At 40.2% G+C, this 25,253-nt stretch overlaps 1 protein-coding gene across 3 annotated transcripts in view; it reads right to left on the bottom strand.

The window, feature by feature from the left end:
* rasgef1ba (RasGEF domain family, member 1Ba) overlaps positions 1 to 23,550 on the bottom strand; it is a 63,622-nt gene extending 40,072 nt beyond the window's left edge. The window contains exons 1-2 of one of the 3 annotated variants that reach the window (XM_080198882.1): positions 23,351 to 23,550; positions 3,013 to 3,195 (exon numbers count right to left, since the gene is read on the bottom strand). In XM_080198882.1, coding sequence (XP_080055008.1) covers positions 3,013 to 3,189 — 177 coding nt within the window. In that variant the 5' untranslated portion in view covers positions 3,190 to 3,195; positions 23,351 to 23,550. Of the gene's footprint in view, positions 1 to 3,012; positions 3,202 to 13,488; positions 13,555 to 23,350 lie in introns of those variants that run through there. The other 2 variants (XM_080198891.1, XM_080198873.1) reach the window with 2 other exon arrangements.
* Between the last annotated feature and the right edge of the window lie 1,703 nt (positions 23,551 to 25,253).

Raw genomic sequence — 25,253 nt, 5'->3', positions numbered from 1 at the left:
TAGGTTTTGTCTGGTTTCCTCCCACATTCCAAAAGACATGCTGGTTAGATGTATTGGTCGTGCTAAATTCTGCCTCTGTGTACCCAAACAGGTGTTGGAGTTTGGCAACTAGGGGATGTTCACAGTAACTTCATTGCAGTGTTAATGTAAGCCTACTAGTGACACTAATAAATAAACTTTATTAAGCCAAAGTCTTAAAAACGTAGATCTTGAAGGAGTTAGAGCATACTGCTTTTTTTTTCTCTTTCATTAATCAATTCACCATACCAAACTGAGAAAGTGGGGGATGCCATGCCCGGGGTCCAGACCTCCTTTTTAAATTTCTGTTTCCCTCTGTTGAGAAAGGTCTTGCACCAGGTTGCCACAATGGCAGTGCAGATTTCAGTAACTCTTTGCATGCAGAATTGCAGGTACGAAGCTGTCATCTATTACTTATCAGTGCCACAGCCCATTGGGGTTTCAAAACATGCAAATTTCTCAGTCATCCCTGGAATACAGAAATCGCTGACTAGGCCCAGCTGTAATTGCCTTGAGAAGGTGATCGTGACCCACCTTCTTGAATAGCTGTTGTCCATGTGATGTAGTTACAGTCACAATGCTGGTAGGAAGGGAGTTCCAGAATTGACCCAGTGACAGTGGAGCATTAGCAATATGGTTCTCAGTAAGGATGCTGTGTATTTCGGAAGTTAGCGCAGTGGGCCAGGAGATGTTCACATCAGCCGATTCGAGGGTTTGCATGAGCATTCGTGCCCCAATTGTGTCTCCCGGTGCCAGAATTTCAGCGGTGTCTGCTCCGCACTGGAATCTGGTGGGGAGACTCAAAGACTACTTCCATGGTCATTGTAATATAATCTAAATACAATGAGTGGGCCCAGGACTGAATTCTCTGGGCCCATTTGCCTCTTCCTACCATCCCCTCCCCCCCCATCCCCCGCCAGAGTGTTTTACTCCAACGGGGATTACAGTAGCTCCCCACTTTCAGGGAGCTAGCAGCCTGACCCTGCTGGACTGAAGAGGAGGCAATCGGAGCCTCCCCAGAGGATCGGGCAGTGGGAATGTCACCAGGGCATTGGCACCTTGGCAGTGCCAGCCTGTGCACCTGGCACTGTCCAAGGGGACAGTGGCAATACCCAAGGGGCACAGTGCCATGGGGGTGGGGCCTCGTGGGAGGGCCTGATGGGGTGGGACCGACAGCGCAATCGGTGGGGTGGACTGCCTGCTGCCACTCTGCATAGAGGTCAGTGGGGGAAGCAGAGGCCAGCAATCGCGGCCATGAAGTGGCGGAGAGCCAGTATTGCAGGGCTGGCCAGCAATTGAGCTGGCCGGTAATCAGGAGGCCAACAGTGCGGAGCCTCTATGTATGTGCTGATCTCGGCATTGACAGATTGGCACATGTGCAGTAGCCCGCTCAGCGCACTGATTTCAGCCTCTCCAGTGGGAATAGGCCTCACCCCCTGAAATTTAATGATATTCACATTGGTGGCCTCTGCAGTGCACAGAGTGGGGAATTCTTCTCTCAACTCCCACTGAAAAAAACAGAGAGATTTACTCCAGCTTTCGCACAAATTGAACACTTAGAACTTATTTGAGAGAATCCCTTCAAGATTTTTGAGGATGTAACTACCAGAATAGATAAGTAGGAACCAGTGGGTGTGGACTTTAGAAGGCCTCCAATAAGGTCTCACTCAAAAGGTTAATAAATAAAATTAGAGCACGTGTGATTGAGGGCAATATGTTGGTATGCATTGAGAATCTCTAAAATTTAGACGAGTAACAGATGATCTTACTAAAACATACAAAATTCTTACAGGGCTCACTTGTAGGATGAAGGAAGGACATTTTCCTTGGCTAGAGGGTTTAGAACCAGGCAACACAATCCCAAAGTAAGAGGTAAGCCATTGAGGACTGAGGTGAGGTGGAATTTCTTAACTCAGAGGATGGTAAATCTTTGGAAGGGGCTGCAGTGGCTCAGTCATTGAGTATATTCAAAACTGTGATCAATAGGTTTCTAGATATTAAAGATATCAAGGAATTATGAAGATAGTGTGGGAAAATGGCGGGAAGGTGGAAGAGCAGCCATGATCTGGTTGAAAGGTGGAACAGGCCCAAAGGGCTCAGTGGCCAACTCCTGTTCCTATTTCCTTTATTCTTATGCAAAAATACTCCAGTGAAACGTTATGATATGAGTAATGAAAAATTAATTCTGTATTTGTTGAACAATTGAAGTCATTCTCTGGTATTAGTGCCAATATCTAAATCACAAAGTTTGCATTTGTTGAGCTGCCACTGAACATTTATGCTTCATGTGTATTAATAATACAGACGTGCTGATTTGCAACCTTCATTCTGCATTAATTAACATTCTACTCTCTGCAGGACATCAAAAGCAGAACTATAGGTAACTTCCTAATTATCTTTTGATGATCATATAGGGAGGGCCAAAAGGGATGTTTTTGATGGAGTGCTGAGCTCCTCTGCGTCTCTGCAGTTTCCAATAAATTTCTTAATCATCTTGTTGTTGATACACTCTTATTATTGTTCCCCCAGCATAACTCCCAAGTAACCCACATGCGTGAAAAATATTCTGCAAATCATGCTCCAAAAATATTTACTACTTTTGTCTCCAAATCAAATGTTTGCACTGCTGTCCAGAAGATATCAAACAACAGACAGAAAAGACTCAAGGCAAAATTCTCAACTTTCCTAATAATCCGGCGTGCTTTGGGAATATGCAGTGACGATGTGCTGGACTCCTGTTGGGCGAGGAATTTTCTATTCTTTTTACACCAAAGCTGTTTGCTGTCTGCCAGTTTTACTAAAGCTGCTAGCAGAGAAGGCAAAGCATTCTGGCCACCTTGGCTGCTTCACATCTTCTGCTTTGATCCATACCAAAGGCCAAATTACCTCTGTGCCATTGTGCCACGGTGACACTTTAACAATCTGTTGGCATACATTTTTATGCAAAACAATTCCTCTGTGAAATATATGCAGACACAGTTGAATTATACATACATCAGGATAGTAGTCCACTGTGGGCACAAGGTGTTGGATCAGTGCCTCCAGAGACCCTGACACAAGGTTGTTGTCATGGTAAAACAGACCTCCACAATTCTCCTCCCTGGATGAGTACAGGTGTCGGCTGTAGCCACTGCTGTTGAACATTGCTGCAAAGGTTGGTGTTTGTGGCATGCTTTCCTGCATTTCAGAAAAACAGAGAGACAATAATTTATAAATCAATGCAGGGTCAGGTTGTTTATTACCGATGTTAGAGACATGCTGAGATTCCTGTGAAAACGAAGCCCAGCTCACAATTCCTGGCAGCTAACATCATAGCTATCATTCTCTATAGTCCTACCTATGGCTGCCTCATTTTTCTGACTGCAATCTATTTCTCCTACTCTTGCCAGGACCACTTGTCTTGCCTTTCCCAACCACCACATGTTATTTGGAAGGGGAGTAGCTGAGCCTAAACTAACTTCCCTCACGTACTGCCAATTCACAACCTTATCCTAGGACTTGGCCGAAGAAATCCTTCCTTCCCACCACATCATGGATAGGGAGGGGGCCTCGGAGTACTTTCCTCCTGCTCCAATGTTGCACTCACTAACCTTATAGTGCAGGCTTCCATTTCTGCAGATGTCTGCCAAGGTGCCAGGCTCTAGATATTTTAAGCTCCTCTACTGTCCAGTCATCTCTTGTGTGCTACGTGGGCAATGGTCTGCCGTAGCACTGTTGAGGCACTGAAAGGAGGAGCAACGTTCCTCAAAAACCTGACAGGTAACCACTTAGCAAAAGGTATAAACTTTGACCCAGGGACCCCCTGGGCTGGGGGTTCCAAAGGTGACAGAGCATCAGATAGAAGTTCCACCATTAGAAGGTCAATTCTGTTCATTGGTTCAGCCTTGTCCCCAGGTGAAACTGCTTTGTAATAGCAGAAACCGTACACACGCACTGAATTTCAATCAAATCCAGTATGTACAGTGAGGCTAAGGCGCAAGTTGGCAGCCTGCAACCCAACAGTGCTCCCTTCCCAATCTGTACTCTTTATTTAAATCACCTGCCAACCAGACCAGATACCCCACAACATTTACTTCTGGTTGAGAATACCTAATATGGCCAGATATTAAAAAGTAACATTGAATAATAGCAGAAATGCATTTCATGCAAGATTTTAGCTCATTCAAAATCCAACCACTTGCAGAGTTAAAATCACTGGCTACACCATGTAAAAGTCATACCCTTGACTAAAGCATATTCATCTTTCACTCTGAGGTTTATTATATCTAAATTGTGGCATATTTCTAGGAAATGCAGTTTATTAAACATCACACCTTGCCTGATGGATTGTAAACTGAGAAGACTGGGGCTATACTTATTGGAATTCAGAAGAATGAGGGGAGATTTTATAGTAACATATAAGATTATGAAGGGAATAGATAAGATAGAATTAGGGAATTTGTTTCCACTGGCGGAAGAAACTAGAACTAGGGAGCATAGCCTGAAAATAAGGGGAAGCAGATTTAGGCCGGAGTTGAGGAGGAACTTCTTCACACAAAGGGTTGTGAATCTGTGGAATTCCCTGCCCCGTAAAGCAGTTGAGGTTATCTCATTGAATGTTTTTAAGGCAAGGATAGATAAATTTTTGAACAGTAAAGAATTAGGGGTTATGGTGAGTGGGCGGGTAAGTGGAGCTAAGTCCACAAAAAGATCAGCCATGATCTTATTGAATGGCGGAGCAGACTCGAGGAGCCACATGGCCTACTCCTGCTCCTAGTTCTTATGTTCTTAAGTCCTGTTGGCTTTTTAAATGTATTTTCAAACATGCCAGCAAAATCACTGATAAACCTAATGATAATAGATGAGTTGATCTTGCTATTGGAAATCTTTCAAAGGTAATTTGTCTTAAATGGTGTTCCTGTAATGTTCCTCTAATAGTTCTAAACCTGACTTCAAATGGAACACCGATGCTTTAGTTAAGAAAGCCCACCAACACCTCTACTTTCTCAGAAGGCTATGGAAATTTGGTATGTCCGCTATGACTCTCACCAACTTTCACGGATGCACCATGTGAAGCATTCTTTCTGGTTGTATCAGAGCTTGGTGTGGCCCCTGCTCTGTCCAAGACCACAAAAAACTACAAAGGGCCAAGAACGAAGCCCAGTCCATCATGCAAACCAGCCTCCCATTCATTGACACTCTCTATACTTCCCACTGCCTCAGAAAAACAACCAGCATAATTAAAGACTCCACGCACCCTGGACATACTCTCTTCCACCTTTTTCCAATGGGGAAAAGATACAAAAGTCTGAGGACGCATACCAACCGACTCAAGAACAGCATCTTCCCTGCTGCCATCAAACTTCTGAATGGACCTGCCTTGCATTAAGTTGATCTTTCTCTACGTCCTAGCTATGACCATAACACTACATTCTGCACTCTCTCCTTTCCTTCTCTATGTATGGTATGCTTTGTTTGTACAACGTGCAAGAAGCAATACTTTTCACTGTCTACTAATACAGAGACAATAATAAATGAAAAAAATCATTTCTTCTCGTACAATGCATTGTCACACCAGCAGGTGTCACCAGCGAGTAGTTGTGTCCAGGCAAATGGTTCTGCTCCAATGAGTACTGCTTCTCAGCTATGTCACCAAGGAGCAGAAACAGGCAAAGGCCAGATGCTTCTTGAGAAGGAGAGGCCAGAATTAAGAGTAAAGACTGGGAAATCTTGGAAGGCGAAATTACATTCTGGAGTTAGTTGGGATGAAAAACAAAGTGAAAATGTAATCCCAAAGCATTGCTTTCAATTAGATCATGAGAGTAGAAAAATGGGACAGAAAGTCAAAGTCAAAGTGGTAAAGGACACGATTAGGACTGTTATCAACAAGGTCTACTTCAAACAAAAGAGATCAACACATGGAATGACTCTCAGCTATACTGACAGAGTTGACCAAATTACCTAAAACATAACTGGATGCTGCAATAGGTAGAATTGAGGATTTTTGAGTGGAAGAGTGAATTAAGAAGGATCTTCCTCATCCACAATTATCTTTTAGATTGATCAAGGTTGGTGTCGGGCTGGGAACATATTGTTTGTCTGACCTTTTGAATGAAACAGATGGCCCAGAAAGACCGTAAGCACAGATTAGATGGAAAAGTTAGAAGGTTAAATCATGCTGCCATCACTTTTCAATTCCTACTATTCATTAAAACTTGAAAAAGAATGAAGATCTGGGCTGTGATTAAGTAAAATGTTGCGCAACAAATTGGAATGGATTTGAATAGTCACAGTCAGTGTCAAAGTCTTTCTTCATTCTGTATTTCCTAATAGGTAGAATCTATTAGGAAGGAGACAAACCAAATTCTCACTGAAGCTCCAGGGAGGAACTGGAGAAGGCCTGGAATGGACATGAAAATTGCAACATGGTTCATGATTCAAAGTGCTACACAAACTTGGTGCTATCTAAACATTTTTATGATGGCAGCATGCTGCAGATCCCGAAGTTCATGTGAAGCTAGCACCACGTCAAGCTAGCCTGCACAACTTAAAGGCAATCTGCAATTCTTAAAGGGAAATGCTGAAACTGGGTAAAGAACCATCTTTGTGCAGGGGTACGAATGAAAATAATGTGAAAGGCCAGAACCTGTGCTCCAAAGTTCAATGATGCAGCACTGGAGAGCCTGGTGAAAGAGATAGACATGAAGAAAGACATCCTCTTCCTTCAGAGGCCAAGGAAGACAGATGCTACTATGGAAGCAGGGGAGCAGATTGTCTTTGTGGTCAATGGCAGTAATCTAACCCAAAGAAGCTGGATACAACACTACAAAAAGTTCAATGACTTCACATGAGTGATTCATCTCAGTGATTACATCTTCCTGTGCCATATCCTTACAAATGAACTTCTAGCTGTACGCACTTCTCTGCTCACATTCCCTTCGCTCACCCACAACACTTTCCATCAATCATGACTCACACCCAACATTCATAGGTTTACGTCACCCTCCCACGCTCAGCACCCCACATAATGCCAACTGTTCATCTGTGTCAGGCATATCACCCAAACATGTTGCTTCACACTCACTGACACACTTCCCTCTCTCTTACAGGACTAGGTGGCACATAACCCCAGGCAGCAGTGGACAACCACAAAAGAGATGATACTGGTCATTATTGGAACTATCAAGACAGAGACTAGTGGCTTATGGTGGGTCTGAAACCATAGAGGATGTCATTACAATATTATCTAATCCACCTTGCTCACATCCCACCTTTCCCTCATCCCACAAGCTCTTGTGATTTACAAACTGAAATGGTGCGAACATGCAACTATTGCTTTTCCTCCCTCCTCTAACCATAACCCTATCCACATGCCTGTATTCTTTCACATATCCAAAAACTGCCACCTATTCAAACACTGGTGTAGGAGCGAGCAGCGCAAGAAGAACAAGCATCTAATGAGGAAGAAATATTCACTCTCACACTGGCAGTTACTAGCTCAGATATGGGAACTATACCTACTTTAGAAGTTAACAGAATCTGCTGGTGTTGAGTCACCAGACATGGATACCCTATAACCAGGGTGGGGGAAAGGGCTGGTGCCAGTTCTACTGAGGGTGAGGTTCCTCATGAGTTCTGCTGCAAAGGATCCAGATGGGCACTCCAATGGCATGTACACAGAGATTGACAAGCCTGCCAAGAAGCCTGACGTCATTGTCATGGAGGAGTCTGGCAACAACTTGGCAAAGGGTTTTGCACAGAGCTCGCATCTGGCAGCCCATGTCTCAGCTTTCATTGGAACAAAAGCAGAAGTTATTGACTAATACAAGGCTGCATAGAACCCTACAGTGCAGAAAGAAGCCCATTGAGTCTGCACCGAACACAATCCCACCCAGGCCTTACCCCCATATCCCTACATATTATACCCACGAATCCCTCTAATGTACTCATCCCTGGACACTAAGGGGCAATTTCTTAGCATGGCCAATCAACCTAACCCACACATCTTTGGACTGTGGGAAGAAACCCATGCAGACACGAGGAGAATGTGCAAACTCCACACAGACAGTGACCCGAGCCAGGAATCAAACCCAGGACCCTGGAGCTGTGAAGCAGCAGTGCTAACCACTGTACTACTGCGCCGCCCAAACAGTAGAAGCTCAGACTGAGGTCATGAAATCTCCTTGTTGCCATGCAGGTTCAAAGCAATGCCATACTGGCAGCAAATATCAGTTCTCAAAGGGCCATGCAGGTTCTTAAAACAATCCAGCAATCCGTCGGGCGATTTCAGTGAGCAATTAATAGGCAATCACATTGCTGTGGATCTGGTGTCACCTGTAAGGTAGACCAGGTAAGGAAGACAGATTTCCTTGAGAAAGGACATAACCTTTAGTGGTCAATGAGGACACAATGAACTGGCCTTTCTGGCATAAAGACTTGTCACCTTTCTTTTGTAGCAGTGTACAGCAAACAGGGAGATATTACAGATGTTATCAGCTCCAACCTGGAAGAGTCCCAATGCCAAGTAGTTCAGGCTCAGGGTCACCTTCACCACCGTCCTTCCTCTGAAGTTGCAGGCCTGATTGTAAGAGGTGCGGAGGTCTGACAGTATCTCCAACCGTAAAATGCAGATGAAACACACATGGTTCCTGGTTTCGACGAAATGTTCCTGGAAGACCTTGGGTGGATAAGACTTTCTGCTAAGACTCTTCACTCCTCCTCCCTTCGCGAGCAGTTTGTCCTCTTCTTTGCTGCCTTTGTTTCACTTTCCTCTCATGCTGTAGCCCAAAGTGCTGCTAACTATAGTGGCCATGACTGAGAGAAAGTTGCTTTCAGTGCCTTTGAATTCAGAACCAAGTGCAGCACCTCTCCATTTCAACTTCAGCAACTTTAACCAATTCTGCAAATCGCCAAGCACTTCTATAAATTCAAATAGGCCAAGTAGAAATTAATGAGAACTAACCTGTAAATTGTTGATGGTTCCCTTAAACAGCATTGGTGGGGTGGAGGTGGGGGCTTTTGGCTGGTTCAGTTGTACAGGGGGGGTGTCAGCTGGGCCACCTTGGTCAAAGATAGTAGAGCTGGTGTCAAATCAGAGTTACATGCTGACTGGTGTGGCAATCTGCATATTCTACAAACTTCCAGCTTATGTAGTCTTGTTGTTGGCGTATGAACTTTCAAAGGGCTTTTGGTAAAGTGCCCCATATTCAGCTATTTAGCAAAACTGAAGTTCAGGGGATAAAAGGAGCAATGACAGAACAACAGCTAAGGAAACAGAGGGCTGTGGTGAATGATTTCTTTTTGGACTGTGAGGTAGGTACACAGTCATGTTTCCTAGGATTCAGTATGAGGTCTGCTGCTGTTTTTCATAATTACTGACTTGGACTTGGGGATACAATTCTGAAACTTTCAGACGGCACAAAACTTGAAAGTGCAGTAAACAGAAACAGTGAAAAAATGATGGGTGCAATCTTACCTGCCATTCACGCCATGCTCCCACTGCAGAGAGGTCAGAGAATTTGGCAGCCAGCCAAATCTCCGTTCACTCTAGTGGGATGGGGAAACCCCGCTGGCGTGAACGGTGATAAGATTCTGGCTGATGATTGTTTCCAAGAAGACATAGACATCCTGGTCAAATGAACAGACACATGGAAGATGAAATTCGATGCAAGTAATTCTTCAATTAACGAGAAACCTGGGGTTGTTCATGCACAAATCTTTGTCAACGCATCTTAATAAAGCATTTGGGATCCCACGCTTTATTGAGGCACAGAGTACAAAGACAGAAAGTTTTACTAAATCCAAATAAAGCAATAATTCGGCCCCAGCAGAGTATTGTGCTCTGTGCTGGGCACGAAACTATAGGAAGTGCTTTGGAGAGGAAGTATAAGAGATTCATTGAAATAGTTCCAGGCAGGGGCTTACAGTTACATTTATAGACTGAAAAAACTAGATTTACTCTTATAACAGGGAAGGCTAAGGGGAAATTTAATGTGTTTAACATGATAATGGATTTGGATACAGTTAATAAAGCAAAACCGTTCTAATGACAGAAGGATTGATAACCTGAAGGCAGAAATTTGAGATAAGTGACAACAGAACCAGAGGTGATGTGAAGAAAAGCGTTTTTATGAGTGATTAGGATTTGGAATGTATTGCCTGTTAGGATGATGGATACGGATTCAATAAAAGCCTTGTGTAAGAAATAGTTTAAGTACTTAAAGGAGAAAAATTAGCAGGGAAATGGGGAAAGGTGAGGAGTGGAACTAACTGGGTTGCTCTTCGAATGAGCCAGTGCAAGTTTGATGGACTGAATGGTCACCTTCTGTGCTGCACAATTTTATGATTCTATCAATATTCTTTGAATATTATTGGTCTTCTAAGGAATTAACACTACCTCCTATTTTGATATCGTTGGCAAATCTCAACACCACTCTCTCCAGGCTTATGTTCAAATTATTGACCCCAGATCTGAATTTTATGTGACACCACTACCCACTTCCAAGCACTGTGAAAAGCTACTGTATATTTTTACTCTCTGTTTTCTCTCTTTGAACAAATTTTAATTCAATTTGCTTTAATCCCCCTGGTTCTTTATCCTTTAATCTTCTCTAGTAATCTCCCATGTGTTACCTTGTCAAAGGCTTTAACTAAGTTCCAGTTCTTGACATACTTACTTACTCCATCTATCATGCCTTTCATATCTTCAGCAATGATTTAAGATTTATGTAGCAAAAATATAAGATTTATTAAACATTCCTGTTGAAGTCCCTGTCAGCTCCTCATAACTATTTTCTCTTTATCTAGCTAAGTGATAGTTTCATTCTTCTTAAGAGCCTCCACCACAGATGTTAAAAGAAATGAACCCCATAATTACCTGGATTACCTTATCTCATTCTCATGTTAGAAAATGGATATTAATTGTAATGCTGAGATGTCTCCACAATTAATACAGCACTGAAATATAATTCCTAGGGTCTGAGCAATACCTTCCCTCACTAAAATCAGGAGATGATATATTCCATTAGGCCTCAGTGCTTTGTCCTTCCCAAAAATAACTAACTTATCTAAAGTATTATTTTTCTGCATTATAATGTGGCTTACCTTGCTCTGAAACACTTCAGGATTCACCTCCTCTCCAATATCCCCCAATCAATACGAAGCACCTACTATCACCATCACTTTTGATCATCTTTTGTAAGTTAGCAATTCTCACCTTTCAGAGTTCCTGCCTTGGTTTTAACAATTCTCTTTTTATTGACGTAGTTATAAAATATTTTTCCATTTATATTATTTTTAAAGTATTTTTTCTTACTCCATCTTATTTTCCTTATCCCATTCTTACCTCCTTTTTTATTTTTCATATTCTCCTTTAGTTATTTCATTAACATTACGAGATTCATAATCTCCCTTTAATATTAGAAATTTAAAAAAGAAATCTCATTCTTTATTCCTGGTGATCTAAAATTACTAGCAATTTCATCTTTTTAAAGTTTTTTAAAAATTAACTTAATGGGATGTGGGCATTATTGGCTATAGCAGCATTTATTACCCATGCCTAATTGCCCTTGAACTGAATGGCTTGCTAGGCCACTTAAAAGTCAACCACATTATTGCTGATGGTGTCTCATGCAGGCCAGTCCTAGTGATGGCAAAGTGGCACACCGTGAATGGCAGCACAACCTCACAGTGCCATGGACTCTCTGTGTCTGTGTGGGTTTCCTCCAAGTTCCTCCCACGGTCCAAAGATGAGAAAAATGGGTGAATTAAGAACATAAGAACATAACATAAGAAATAGGAGCAGGAGTAGGCCATCTAGCCCTTCGAGCCTGCCCCGCCATTCAATAAGATCATGGCTGATCTGTCGTGGCTCAGTTCCACCTTCCCGCCCTCTCCCCATAACCCTTAATCCCCTCTCTTATTGAAAACCCATCAACCCGCGTCTTAAAAATATTTAGCGAGGCAGCCTCCACCACTTCAACGGGCAGAGAATTCCAGAGATTCACCACCCTTTGAGTGAAGAAGTTCCTCCTCAACTCCATTCTAAACCGCCATTGACCATGGTAAATTGCCCGTAGTGTCAAAATATGTGTAGGTGAGGTGGATTAGTCATGGTAAATGCATGGGGTTGCGGGTGGCCCTGGGTAAAATGCTCTTTCAGAGAATCAGTGTACATTTGTTGGGCTGAATGGCCTCCTTCTGCACTGTAGGAATTCTATGGTTAAATGGAATTAGTGAACCGGATGGATTTTTACAACAATCGACAATGGTTTCGTGGTCATCATTAGACTTTTAACTCCAGATTTTTATTAAATTCAAATTCCACCATCTGATATGGTGGGATTCAAATGGTGGGTCCTGAGAGGTTTCCTTTGGGTTGCTGGAATACTAATCCAGTGATAATACCATTATGCTACTGCCTTCTAAAAAATATACTTCTTCGGTGCTTTACAAATCCTTTTGTGTTTCGATTTCTTCTTCCATCTCACCATTCTGAAATCTGCCCTAATTTAATCAGGTGTTTTGGTTTGTCTGCAAATCTTTTCCCTTTCAAGTTGAATCTGAAGCATTATTATATTATGGTTCCTACTCCCAAGGGTATTAATCCACAACCAGCTCATCTATTTCATTCCTCATAATTAGATCCAGCAATGTATATCCCTGCCCTTGTAGGCCAATTAACATACTGTTTGAGGAAGGAGCCATGTACATGAATTCTATTTCATTTACTTCCTTAATTCTCAATAATCAGATAGTTAAAATTTTGCAGAGTAATGACTGTTATTCTTAATCAGCTCTCCAATCTGACTGCAGGTTCCTTTTTTGATTTTCTTCCGACAGTCTGTGAACACACCCCACCTAAGTGATGTTAAAGCAAAGCCTTGTCTGCATTCTTAAGTAGATGTAAGAAAATCCCCTGGCACTAGTTTAAAGAAGAATAAGGGAGATCACACCAGTGCTCTGGCTGCTACTTAGACTTCAATCAATCCCACAAAAATAGATTGTCTGCTTGTTATCACACTGCTGCTTGTGGGAGCTTGCTGCACACAAATTGGTTGCATTACAACAGTGAGTATTCCTCAAAAGTACTTCATTCGTGGTGTAAAGCAATCGAGACATCCAGTGGGCATGGAAAGTGTTACACTAATATAGATCTTTTAATATAAAAAGCTTCAGTTATTTCCACGTCTACTTCAATATTCTCTACATCATGTATCATTACCAATATTGTCACTCTGCCTAGACTTTCACGTTTATGTAATCCTTCCTATTATATCTAATTATATTTATTTTCCTTTCTTCTGCAAATTTTATGCCAGTTTCTTTCATGGTAGATTTATGAGGCTAGGGTTTTTAAATAAAGTATTCTCCCCAGTTTATTTCCCAAACTCTACGTGCATTGTAAATCAGATATTTTTTAACATTTTCTTTTATCTCTTTTAAAAGTACTTTTCCTTTTCCAATCATTTCACTGTCTAAGCCATTCCTTACCTTGACATCTGCCTTTCTTTGTTCATAATGAGTCCATTTGATTCCACTCTGTAGCAGTGATTGTAACTCTCTTTTATCAGCAGGAACAAAGCAGGACAGCAGTTAAGTGGAATGGCTGCATTTCTCACCCTGATCTGTGATTTTAACGCCGCTGGTTCTGACGACAGATGAAGTGGAGGAGTCATTACTAAATGCAAATCACAGTCCCATGATATATAATTTTAACTAGCTCCTAAGTGGGCTGCTTGCTGGGCTTCCGGCTCACATTATCTCAAACAATTGCCATAAATTCTTGTTAGGAGTTCAAAATTGTCCCTTATATCGTCCTTCTTTTTTTTGCATGAGTAGTATCCTCGTAAAAATCTCCTGTCACTATCAGTTAGGTCTGGGACAGATGGGAACATTCCACATGGATGTTAAATGGTGAAATAGAGAATAATGAAAAATTTAAACTTGTAAAGGGGGGAGGGTACTGGAAAAATAAAACCAACCAGGAATAACTAATAGTGAACAGGGAGTGAGAGGAGGCAACAAAACATCAGGGATTTTGATTTAATTTATTATTGTCACATGCATTGGGATATAGTGAAAGTATTCTTTCTTGTGCTCAATACAGAATACATAGAGTATAAGGCTATGTGTTCATAGAATACCTAGGGTATAAGGAAAGAAAAAGGTGCAAAATGTGGAGTTACAGTCATAGCTAGGGTGTTGAGAAAGATTAATTTAATATAGGATAGGTCCATTCAAAAGTCTGATGGCAGCAGATGTTCTTGAGTCGGTTTGTACGTGATCTCCAACTTTTGTGTCTTTTTCCCAAACGGGAGAAGATGGAAGAGAGTATGTCCAGGTGCTTGGGGTCCCTGATTATGCTGGTTACTTTTTTGAGGCAGTGAGAAGTGTAGACAGAGTCAGAGTCAATCAATGGGAGGCTGGTTTGTGTGATGAATTGGGTTATGTTCACAACTCTTTGTAGTTTCTTGTAGTCTTGGTCAGAGCAGGAAGCATAGCAAGCTGGGATTCAAGCAGTAAGGAAGCATTTCTATGGTGCACTTGTAAAAGTTGATGAGAATCATAGCAGACATGCCAAATTTCTTTAGTCTTCTGAGAAAGTAGAGATGTTGGTGGGCGTTCTTAACTATAACATCAGCGTGAGGGGACCAGGACAGGTTGTTGGTGATCTGGACATCCAGAAACATGAGGCTGTCATGTAGACAGGGACAGGTCCTCCATTATGCTTCCTGAAGTTGACGACTGGCTCCGTTATTTTACTGACATTGAAGGAGAGATTATTGTCATTAAATCTATCCACCAGATTCTCTATCTCTTTCCTGTATTCATTGTTTGAGTTCCAACCCACTACGGTGGTGTCATCAGCAAGCTTGAAAATGGAGTTGGAGGGGACTGTGGCCACACAGTCATAGGTGTATAAGGAGTATAGTAAGGGGCTGAGGACACAGCCTTGAGGGGCAGCGTGTTGAGGATGTCTGTGGAGGAGGTGCTGTTGCTTATCCTTACTGATTGTGATCTGGGTTAGGGAAGTCTAGGATCCAACTGCAGAAGGAGGTGCCAAGCAATAGGCCACGGAATTTGGAGATGTGTTTTGTAGGAAAAATAGTGTTGAAGGCTCACCTGTAGTTAATAAATTGTTTGGTTCACACTGCTAGCTTTATATTAGCCTCTCTAACTATTGATTTCCCTATTACTAATTTGTGTCTCATCTCCTCCACCCAACTCCAATTCTTATGGTAGTCCAAAGATCTTATTTTTCCATAGAAAGCCAAAGCATCAAATTTGAGAGCATAAATTGGTCTGGGTGCACTGATTCTTTCACATATTTCCCCTCCCTTGGATAGAACCCATCTTTTCTCCTCCACTGCCTGTTTTCTAAAGCTCAGTGCTGTGACTTCCCTTCTAAATGCTTGCTCCAAAAACTTCTGTTTCTCCCTGATATACCAGATTTCTCCAACTCCACCTCAAGTGATTTTGAGCTTAAGCAATACAAGTCGATGACACTTCCCTCAGACAAGCCAGTAACTCGAGTGATTTTAAAAGAAAACAAAGTTATGAAGATATTTGACATTCTTCTATTTGTTTTTCAGGGTAACGTTATTTCAAAAATTGCCAAAGTAGGGCACACAGATGCTAGGTTAAGAATTGTTTCAATACCGTGCCAAGCATAGCGCTGTATACTCAGAACTTATCTATATGGCTATAAATGGAAGCTGGCTATTGATTGTATGGTTCTGTGGTACACACAGTACATGGCACAAATCCATGCAGATAACCCAAAGAGTTCAACTATTCACTGTTTCTAATTTTGGTTCACCCCAGTATCAGTATCAGTGAGTGTGCTACTTCTTTTATCCAAATCTATGCTTTTACAATAGTTCCTTGAAAAACCTTTCAACTTGCACTTGAGCCACATTACTTTAATAATGACTATCAGTGTATTAGTATCAGTATCATCAACAACTGTCTCTTAATACAGTCTCAATTCAGTTTATAAGCTGTTAGATGGATTCTGCAGGAGACTATGGTGTGATGCTTCTTGCAATCTGGCCTCACAACGATCGTATTCAGTTCAGTCCAAGGCTGAGGGGTTTCAGAAATAAATGATAATAGCAGAAAATTACATCCCTACTGAGAGGCAGAAATAGAGGAGTAAAAGAGAGTGCATTTCAATCTCCTGCAGACCCAATTAATCCCTTTCATAATGCCATTAAAATTTACATCCAAATGAAGGATGTGTCTGCTGATGTAAAGTCACATTGCCAACATTCACATCTGCTTTATCTTGTGCTAAACTTTTTATAGCAATAGATGCAAAGTATAAAAATAACTTACACTAAAATATAATGTAGCATCAAAACAGATTGGTAGTCCAAAGCAATATTCAAATGTAGATGAATTTCAAGAGAAAATAAAATATATTAGAAATGCATTGGATTTCACAACACACGTTTGGGAGCAAATAAGTGAGTTTGTATTTTTTTTTAATTTATTCGTGGGACATGGGCATCACTGCCTGGCCAGCATTTATTGCCCACCGTTAGTTGCCCTTGGAGGGCAGTTGAGCATTAAACACATTGCTGTGGCTCTGGAGTCACATCTAGACCAGACCAGATAAGGACAACACAGATTTCCTTCCTTAATGGACATTAATGAACCAGATGGCTTTTTTCAACAATTGACAATGGTTTCATGACCATCAGTGGCTTCTTAATTCCAGATATTATTGAATTCAAATTCCATCTGCTGTAGCAGGATTCAAACCTGGGTCCCCAGAACATTAGCTGAGTTTCTGGGTTAATGGTCTAACGATAGAACTAATAGGTCATTGCTTCCACTGTAAATGTGTTAAAAGATTATTGCATGCAAATATATAAAATTATTATGGCTAAACAAAATTTGAAATGCAGTCCTTTGGACCCTACTATTCTACCCATGCTAGTTTATGTCCAATAGTTTATCTGATGAATACATCATACTGTAACAAATTTCCAAAGTTGGATCCAATGTATTTCATGCAATTGGATAACCTTGATGTAGGCAGAGAAATCTGTTCTTGTAGTGTCGCTTTTCTTTTACACAGACTTACATTGATTCACTGGAGCAAGCAATGCGGCAGGCCACTACCTTCCTCTAGGGAAACTGTAGCACTGCTAAGCAAATTTATTTCTCCCCTGTACTTTTCATTATTAAAGGAGCCATAGTCATCCACCCCAGAACAGGAATTTCCCAGTACATTAGATTGATTTCTTTTCATAGATTTAAACAGGTAGTATAATTAGCAAACAAAAGACTTACATTTATATTGCATCTTTCATGACTTCAAGACATCCCAAATGGTTTACCATGAAATATTTTTTGAAGTGTGGCCGCTGTTAAGATATAGAAAACTCAGCAGCCAATTTGAGCATGGCAAGCTCCCATAAATAATCCACTCTTAGTGAAGTTCATTGGGAATAAGTATTGGCCAGAATACCAAGGATTACTACCCTGATCTTGTCTTTGTAGTGCAATGGGATCTTTTATATTCATCTGGGAGAGCAGACAGGGATAGATAAAAAAATTGCTGGAAAAGGTCAGCAGGGCAGAGCTGGTGGGATTCTCAAATCTCGTCCATGGCCGCCCTGTGGCAAATAAAAATGGAAAATTTAGCATTCCACCCAGAACTTCATCTTTCAGCAGCACCAGAGAATCCCAGACACAAGCGAGCATAGAGGTTTCTGGTGAGTATCTATGGAGAGAAAAAGAGCTGATGTTTCAGGTCAATGGAAGGTCATCTGGACATGAAACACTAACTCTGTTTCTCTTCACAGATGCTACCTGACTTGCTGACTTTTCCAGCTCTTTCTATTTTTATTTCAGATTTCCAGAATCCACACTATTTTGCTTCTATATTAAAGTAGACAAGGACTTGGTTAAATTCTAACAACAGTATGAGATTTATATTAAATGGTAAAAGCTGCAGTCTTTGGCAAATAGACAAAATAGAAGTAGAATTCATCCTTAGAGGGATTTAAGTATAAATATTTTGTGTTTGAGTACATTCAGTTTTTCTGACACCAGATTATAGTTATAAATAAAGAAGTGCAAATACGTGTTTGATAACTTACAAATGATTAAATTTATGCTCACCTTCTGCTAATTAATTCAGTAAGCAGCTGGAAATACGTGAAAAATATAGCCAACTGGCTCTGACAGTATACCTTTTAACTCCTTCTTAACCTCAAAATTGGTGCATTTTGATACGAGAAAAGCCGGGATCATTTCTGTCCAACAGATCACTTATCACATGAGGGAGAATTTGGGGGAAATGTATTAGTGCACTGAATGTGATGAAATCATTAATCCACTATTTATAAATGGGTTTATGAATTCCCCACACCTACTGCACAAGACATATTTACCTCACTTAATTAACAATAAAAACTAGAGATACAACCTGTTATTGCCAGTGTGAACTTGTAAACCTACCTGATAATGTAGTCAAATATTAGACACAAAATAGTAGCTAATACCATCCATAAGGTAGCAAAGAAAAATCCATACGGAATTCCAGCATCCTAAAGCAGCAGGCAATTCTTAATTCATTAACTACATCTAATTTATTTTGCAGTAGTACATGACGACATGGAGTTTATTATCACTTCGTTTTGAGACCATCATTTATCTTGGGAAGAATGAGCTTGCCCACCTGTAATCAAGAATTGTGACCAACTGAAATTTAATCATTCAGGCAACTCTTGTACAAGGCATTCGTGGGTAGCAAAATGAAACAGAAAATGAGAAAGCACAAATGAAAAATGATAACCAGAACTGCCTTGAAGATGAAGTATGCAATGTTTTAAATTATTGGTTTGAGATTGGGAGAGAGTCCAACAAGTACTTTTTACTCGCAAAATTTCCTTCAGAAAATGTGGTTTCCCATCTGTGTGTGCTATTTTTAAGTATTGCTCTCATTAGGTCCATAAGTCACATGCCAGGAACTACTGATTTGGGTACAACCAAAAACATTGATGTCTGTGTAACCCAGTAAACCAACAGCTTGTTATTTGCACTGCTTGCATGGTACATTATTTCAGCGTAGGCAAAAACCTGTGACACATTTGTAGCCAAGAAACTGTTGGGATTGTTTTTGTTTGAATTTGTGCTGATTATAAATACTGAATTTTAAAAAACACACACCAATTATGCACAACTTGGTAATCCTATTTTATCGATTTCTTAGATACCATACTAAAGCTGAGCATTATTTTTATCTCTTGAGCAAACTCCACAGGCTGAGACATAACTCTCCTTCCCAATTCTGTCTCCAAATTGCCAGCAGCTCATGAGAAACAATGGATCAGATCTCCAGACAAAGTGACCACAGACCAGCCTAAATCAACAGCTGTGCATTAAAGTTGGCATCACGCTGTTATAAGGCAGCACTTTGCATTGACCATTGTCAGAAGATAAGAGTGCTTTATCCACGGATGCAGAAAAACAAGAATGCAGTAAAATGGTAGGGTTACTAGTATACCAATATCTTTAATCATCAACTTCGACAAATGATATATTGCCTTGAATTAGTGAAAATAATCATGTTTTCTCACACTAGCCAAATTAGAGATACATCAAGAATATCAGATCACGTATGGTTGCATCAAGACAAACTATGGATGTCGAAAAGTGAAAATCTTAATTAAGTCAATATCAATTTTTGTGGTCAGTTCTCACAGTAATCCCCCATTACATTCATTGAAAATATTAATTGTGTCTCCTCTGCATAAAAATGTGACATACATCTGGCGTGACTACCACCCATCTCAGTTTAAATTCAGTTTTAAATTCATAATTGTAGTTGGTTCTGACTAACATATAAATGCCATAATAATGAATAAAAAGCTTTATTCTGTCTTAGTGGTTCACATAGCAGTGAAGTTTGCCCTGAAGCAAAATAATGGCTGCATTGGTAGTCTCTCACCAACAATTCTCCCTCCATATTCGAGTCCTATCATGTTTATTATTGTCTAATTTGGCATTAACAGTACAGTAGCTAAGGTCCTAGTTCACAATGCAAAACTATCTATTATTTAATGAAAAAGAAATCTATGCATTACAAGGAGTATTATTTGATAACTTGTTTTATCATGAGCTAGTTTTATTTTGTTAGGACTCTTCGATTTATGGTAGGAAAGCTCAGATAGCCCAATTTCCAAAAATAATTCCTTGCATTCTTTGAGAGAACAAGAAAGGGTTCAGAATAACATACTGAATCCCAGCATGATTAAAGAAGTGAAAGACTTGGGCTTTGTCCTTTATGTCCAATAATGTAGCTTCACCACTCAAGGTCATGTTGTTATTAACAAACAGTGAGTTTGCCCTCAAGGAGAGCGGGAGCACTGGAATCATCCATTGAGTCATCCCAGTTATTCTAACACTTCTTGGCAGCATAATGGTGTTAACTAAGGCTGGCATAGGCCCAAGCTTTCTGTATCATTCAGGTAAGAGTGCATGCATGAGGAAATATTTAATAAATGGGAGGCAAATCAATGATAAAACAAAAATTCCAATAGCCTGGTAATCTACTGTAAAAATAACTAGGTCCCAATATTGTCTGCAATGGATTTCTCTGCATAAAGCTGTATTCTCTGTGAAAACTTTTTTGAAAGTTGGAGAAGTAGATTGATGAAGAAAAAGTAGTATTTGCTCCTCAGAAAGCTAGTTAATGAGGATAAGGTTTGGAAGTAGACAGCAGGAATATAAGTTAAATGGTTAAACCTATAGAACCCAAGGAATTAAGTGCTGGGGAGTCCTATAAATGTAATTAATTGATATTGATAGTGCTGTATACAGTGTTAGTAAGAAAGCTAACTGTATCCATTACGTGTGGCCAAAAAGATATATTGACAATTCCAGAGGTGAAATTTGTGCATGTACCAAGCATTGGCAGGTCACAGCTGGAATACTGTGTGCAACTCCAATCATTGTATTACAGCATGGATATTCAAACATTGGAGGCAACACAATGGTAAACCTCACTGATAATCAGCCTAAAGCATATGAGCTAAGGAAAGGCTAAGGAGTCTGAGATTATGTACCATGGGGAAAGGAAAACTCAGGTGAGATACTAATAGATTAGATCAATGGAATTCTGATTATAAATTCAGGAATGCCACAAACTCTAGAATCAGGCTCATAGGCTCAAACTTAACAGAGGAAGGAAGCACAATTCAGATCTAACCATCTCACAAAAAATGATGAACATGGACTGCTCAGGGAGACAGTAAAAACCACTGACATGGAATCATTAAAGGAAGGATTAGATAAATGCTTTAAGTATTTTTCAGTCCAACCAGTTGGGCTGCAGAGTGTTTTCCAATGTAATACTTGCCTCTGAGCTCAATTTGTTTTACCTCGTTATGTGACAGATTACTTTTTCTTGAGATTAAACCCAGTCCTTTCCAATTTACCCTGCGCTCAGTTGCCAGAAACCTGTATACAGGGTGGATCTGAAAACTGGAGTCTTCTACTTGCTTTGAGATCTGCTATCAGCATTTTTTAAAAATCCACCTCAACATGCATTCACTGATGTACTTACTATAACATACACATCAAAGATGATTTGAATTAGTCTTGGAGAATATGAGCAACAAACATAGCTTGTGTTTGAATATTGCCTTTAGCGTAGAAAAGATCCCAGGGCACTTCACTAATAAATCACAGGGATGCTTAGACCAACACAAACATAAATGATATTCATATTGATTTAAAATATATAAATGGGAGTTTACATATGGAAAGATACAGAGGGTTAAGCATTTCTAACAGTATAACATATATCCAAATTATGTTATTGTATTCTACTTTTCCATATGATCATTACAAGTTATTTAAGTATAACTGAACTCAAGAATATTGGTAATAAGGAAAAAAAGATGCATAATAAGGTGTATAATAAACTACAGATACAAACCCATGCAATTAATAGAACCTCTGGAATATGTTGTCATCCATGGCATGCTTCCAATCTCGCTTAATTAGTCTTCAAAATACACAGGCTTTCATATAGAACGTCAGGTATTCAAGTTTATAGTTTAAATTAAGTTGTTATTACTAATAAAAAATATTGTTGTTCCGCTATGCGTAGTTTACTGTATCTCCTGAGATTTGCTGCACACGCTGGTAATGATTAGAGGGTGGCTATATAAAGTGGCGGGAAATTGTTGCCACAGTTCTTTCTAACATCGTATTCAATACTCAGAATGTTTATTAACTCTTAAATTACTGCCCTCAACCGTGTGTTATATTTGGTTCATTCAACAAGAGAAAGAAATGTTTGCATTTTATTCAGCATCTCATCACATATCTCGGACGTATTCCAAAATGCTTTCCATACAATGAATTATTTCGGAACTGCAGTTGCTGCTGTTACGCAGCCTAATCTGGCAACTATTTTACACACCAGCTTACTGAGAAATACAATGAGATGAATAAGCAGTTAATCTGTTTGTGGGTTATGGTTAAGTGAGAAATGTTGGCCAGTCAACCAGGATAACCTCTTGCTCTTATTCAAAAACAGTGCGATAGATCTTGTACAGTTCACCTAACTGGCATGGTATCAGTGTCATTCAAAGCATACTACCACCGACAACGTAACCCTCCCTTAAACACTGCAATGGAGAGCGAGCCTGGATCCTGGTTTGAACCCCCAGCCTTGTGAGTTAAAGGCAAAAAGTGCTACCAAATCAACAGAGACGATGCAAAATAACAGTGCAATAAATATTATGCAGAATATCAGAAACCACGCTTGTGTTTCGTTCTGGCGTCTACAATCCAAAATGAACACAGACTTGGCATTGGTTGTGCTTTTGGAATCGATTTTAATTATTTTGTTATTGGGCTATTTATTTTAAGCACACGCCGTTTACTATTTTCCCACAACTTGTTCTGAATTCATTATGTTGCTGCAAACAAACACAAGGAAATTTAAAAATCCTAATTCTGTCACTCCAAAACAAATGCCAATATTATAGATGGTTGGGGGGAGGGGGCACACGTTGACTTTTTTCCTGATGTGCGCATTAGAAAATACAACTGTTGCTGACCAGACTGTCGGGAGAATGTCCTCTCATGCCTGACCCACCACAACACAAGCATCAGACAAGAAGCTCTGGATAAGCCTGAAATGTGCATCCTGCTTTGTGTTGCTCGGCTTTCCTTTCCATACACCCACACTGCACACAGCAATATGAACATTTTAGTTATTGACCAAATTCACCCTTCAGATCGAATGCAGATATATAAAAAATAAAGAAAGAAAGCCCACTTGTCCTATTTCATTCAGTCCTTAACAACAAGGGCAACATACCTTCAGGAAACGTGCAGCAATAAGCAGCGAAGAATTGTCACAGAATTTCAAATCTCCAAGGGGTCAGGGGGACCAATGTTTCATTTCATGCAGACACAAGCTCCAGTTCCACGGCTGATTTCCTCCTGACTTCTCGTAATTCGGAGCACCAGTTTACAGTCGAGCTTTTACTTTCAGCTTCGCCCACAGTCAGTCTTCTACTGAGCTCAGCCCACTGCGACTGCTGTTGTTTTTGTTCAATGCACATGTGCCTGCTCCCGGCTTCCACCCACTTGAATGACACACAAGCGTTCAAATGAAGCGAGTGGCGCTGGGCTAAGCAGAAGCCAAGCCTTCTGAAGGATGTCAGCATTTATGTTTATGAGGAACAGAGCAGCTCTTGCATTCAATATCCCCCCTCTCCCGCCGCCCCCCGGGGGGTCATTATTCTGAGGGTTGCTGCAGCTTGTCTATACTAATATTAAACACTTAAAAAAAAGCCCAAGGAATATTGAGAATTATGTACTGTTCAGTGACTTCATATCAGTATGTCGCACAGTGAGTTTTATATTTGCATGTAAATCTGAAACATTCTTTTGCGCATATCAGCAGGAATACATTTTCACAAATATAGCAACTTTAATGTAGAAAACACCGGGGTTAGTTCACACAGGCAGGACAAAGATCTATAAAATAAAGAGGACACCCAGTACAAGGGAAGATAGAAGATGGTGCATTTAATAATGGTTATCTTGTTCAAGAAACATGTTTACAGCCTAAAGGCTGAACTGCAGAGTAATAACATACACTGAAAACATATACATGGACTAAGCAATTAAGTTAAAAACATGGAATCATGTGACAAACATGAAGTGGCGGGTGGGATATGAAAGGAAGGAATAGTGAATTAAAATTATACTAAATCTGCAAACTTATACATCATTCCTATACTACAAATGCTGGAGGACATACAGATTTCATCATTTAAGTCCTACATTGAGAACCTGAACCATGTAAGGACGAGGGCTTCATTGGAATATTTCCACCTTCCATTTTACAAAGTTGAATTTGGTCAAACCTTTGAGATGCTTCGATTTCGCTGGGCATGGTAATGGAACTACATGGTGGACCTACATTGTTCTGAGGATGCGTACATGTATGTCCAGAATGCCACATCATTCACTGCTGCACCACATTCAATGTACCAGAGCAACAAAATATCATTCCACAGCACATAATGAGATCTGAGAAATGCTCTCAATGTGAGCACCTATTTCTGTGTAAAATAATATAATTTTGAACTCTGGAAAACATTAGACATAACATGGTGGCAGCAGTGTCTGTGGGTTAAAGCAACACATTATAAACAAGTTAAATTCTTTATTCATTCGTAGGACATGGGCTTTCCTGGCTGGCTAGCATTTATTGCCCATCCTTAGTTGCCTTTGAACTGACTGGTTTGTTAGGCCATTTCAGAGGGCAGTTGAGAGTCAACCACACAGCAGTGACTCTGGAGTCACATGTAGACCAAGCCCGGTAAGAATGATAGATTTGCCTTCCTAAAGGACATTAGTGAATCAGATGGGTTTTTCTGACAATTGACAATGGTTTCACGGTCATCAGTAGATTCTTAATGCCAGATATTTTTAATGCTGAATTAGACTGAGAAAAAAATGAGTTGAAATAATGAGAGAAAAAAACTGAGTGAATTATGCAAAAATAAAATGGTCACTGCCACAGCAATAAACACGCAACTGAGCAACATTTTTAAGCACCAAATTTCTTTTAAAACTTGCATTCATTAACTGTGAAAACATTTTTTTAAACTCAGGATGATTTGAGAGGCTGGTGTCACATCCACATTTGAAAAGATTTTTTTAAAAAAGTGCAGATTAATATACAATAGTTTTCTAAAAGGTGCAAA

The sequence above is a fragment of the Carcharhinus amblyrhynchos genome, chromosome 1 (assembly GCF_965287045.1).
Source record: "Carcharhinus amblyrhynchos chromosome 1, sCarAmb.v2.hapA, whole genome shotgun sequence".
NCBI lineage: Eukaryota > Metazoa > Chordata > Chondrichthyes > Carcharhiniformes > Carcharhinidae > Carcharhinus > Carcharhinus amblyrhynchos.
Note: the sequence above shows the minus strand (reverse complement) of the source record. Positions and strands in the feature narration are given on the sequence as shown.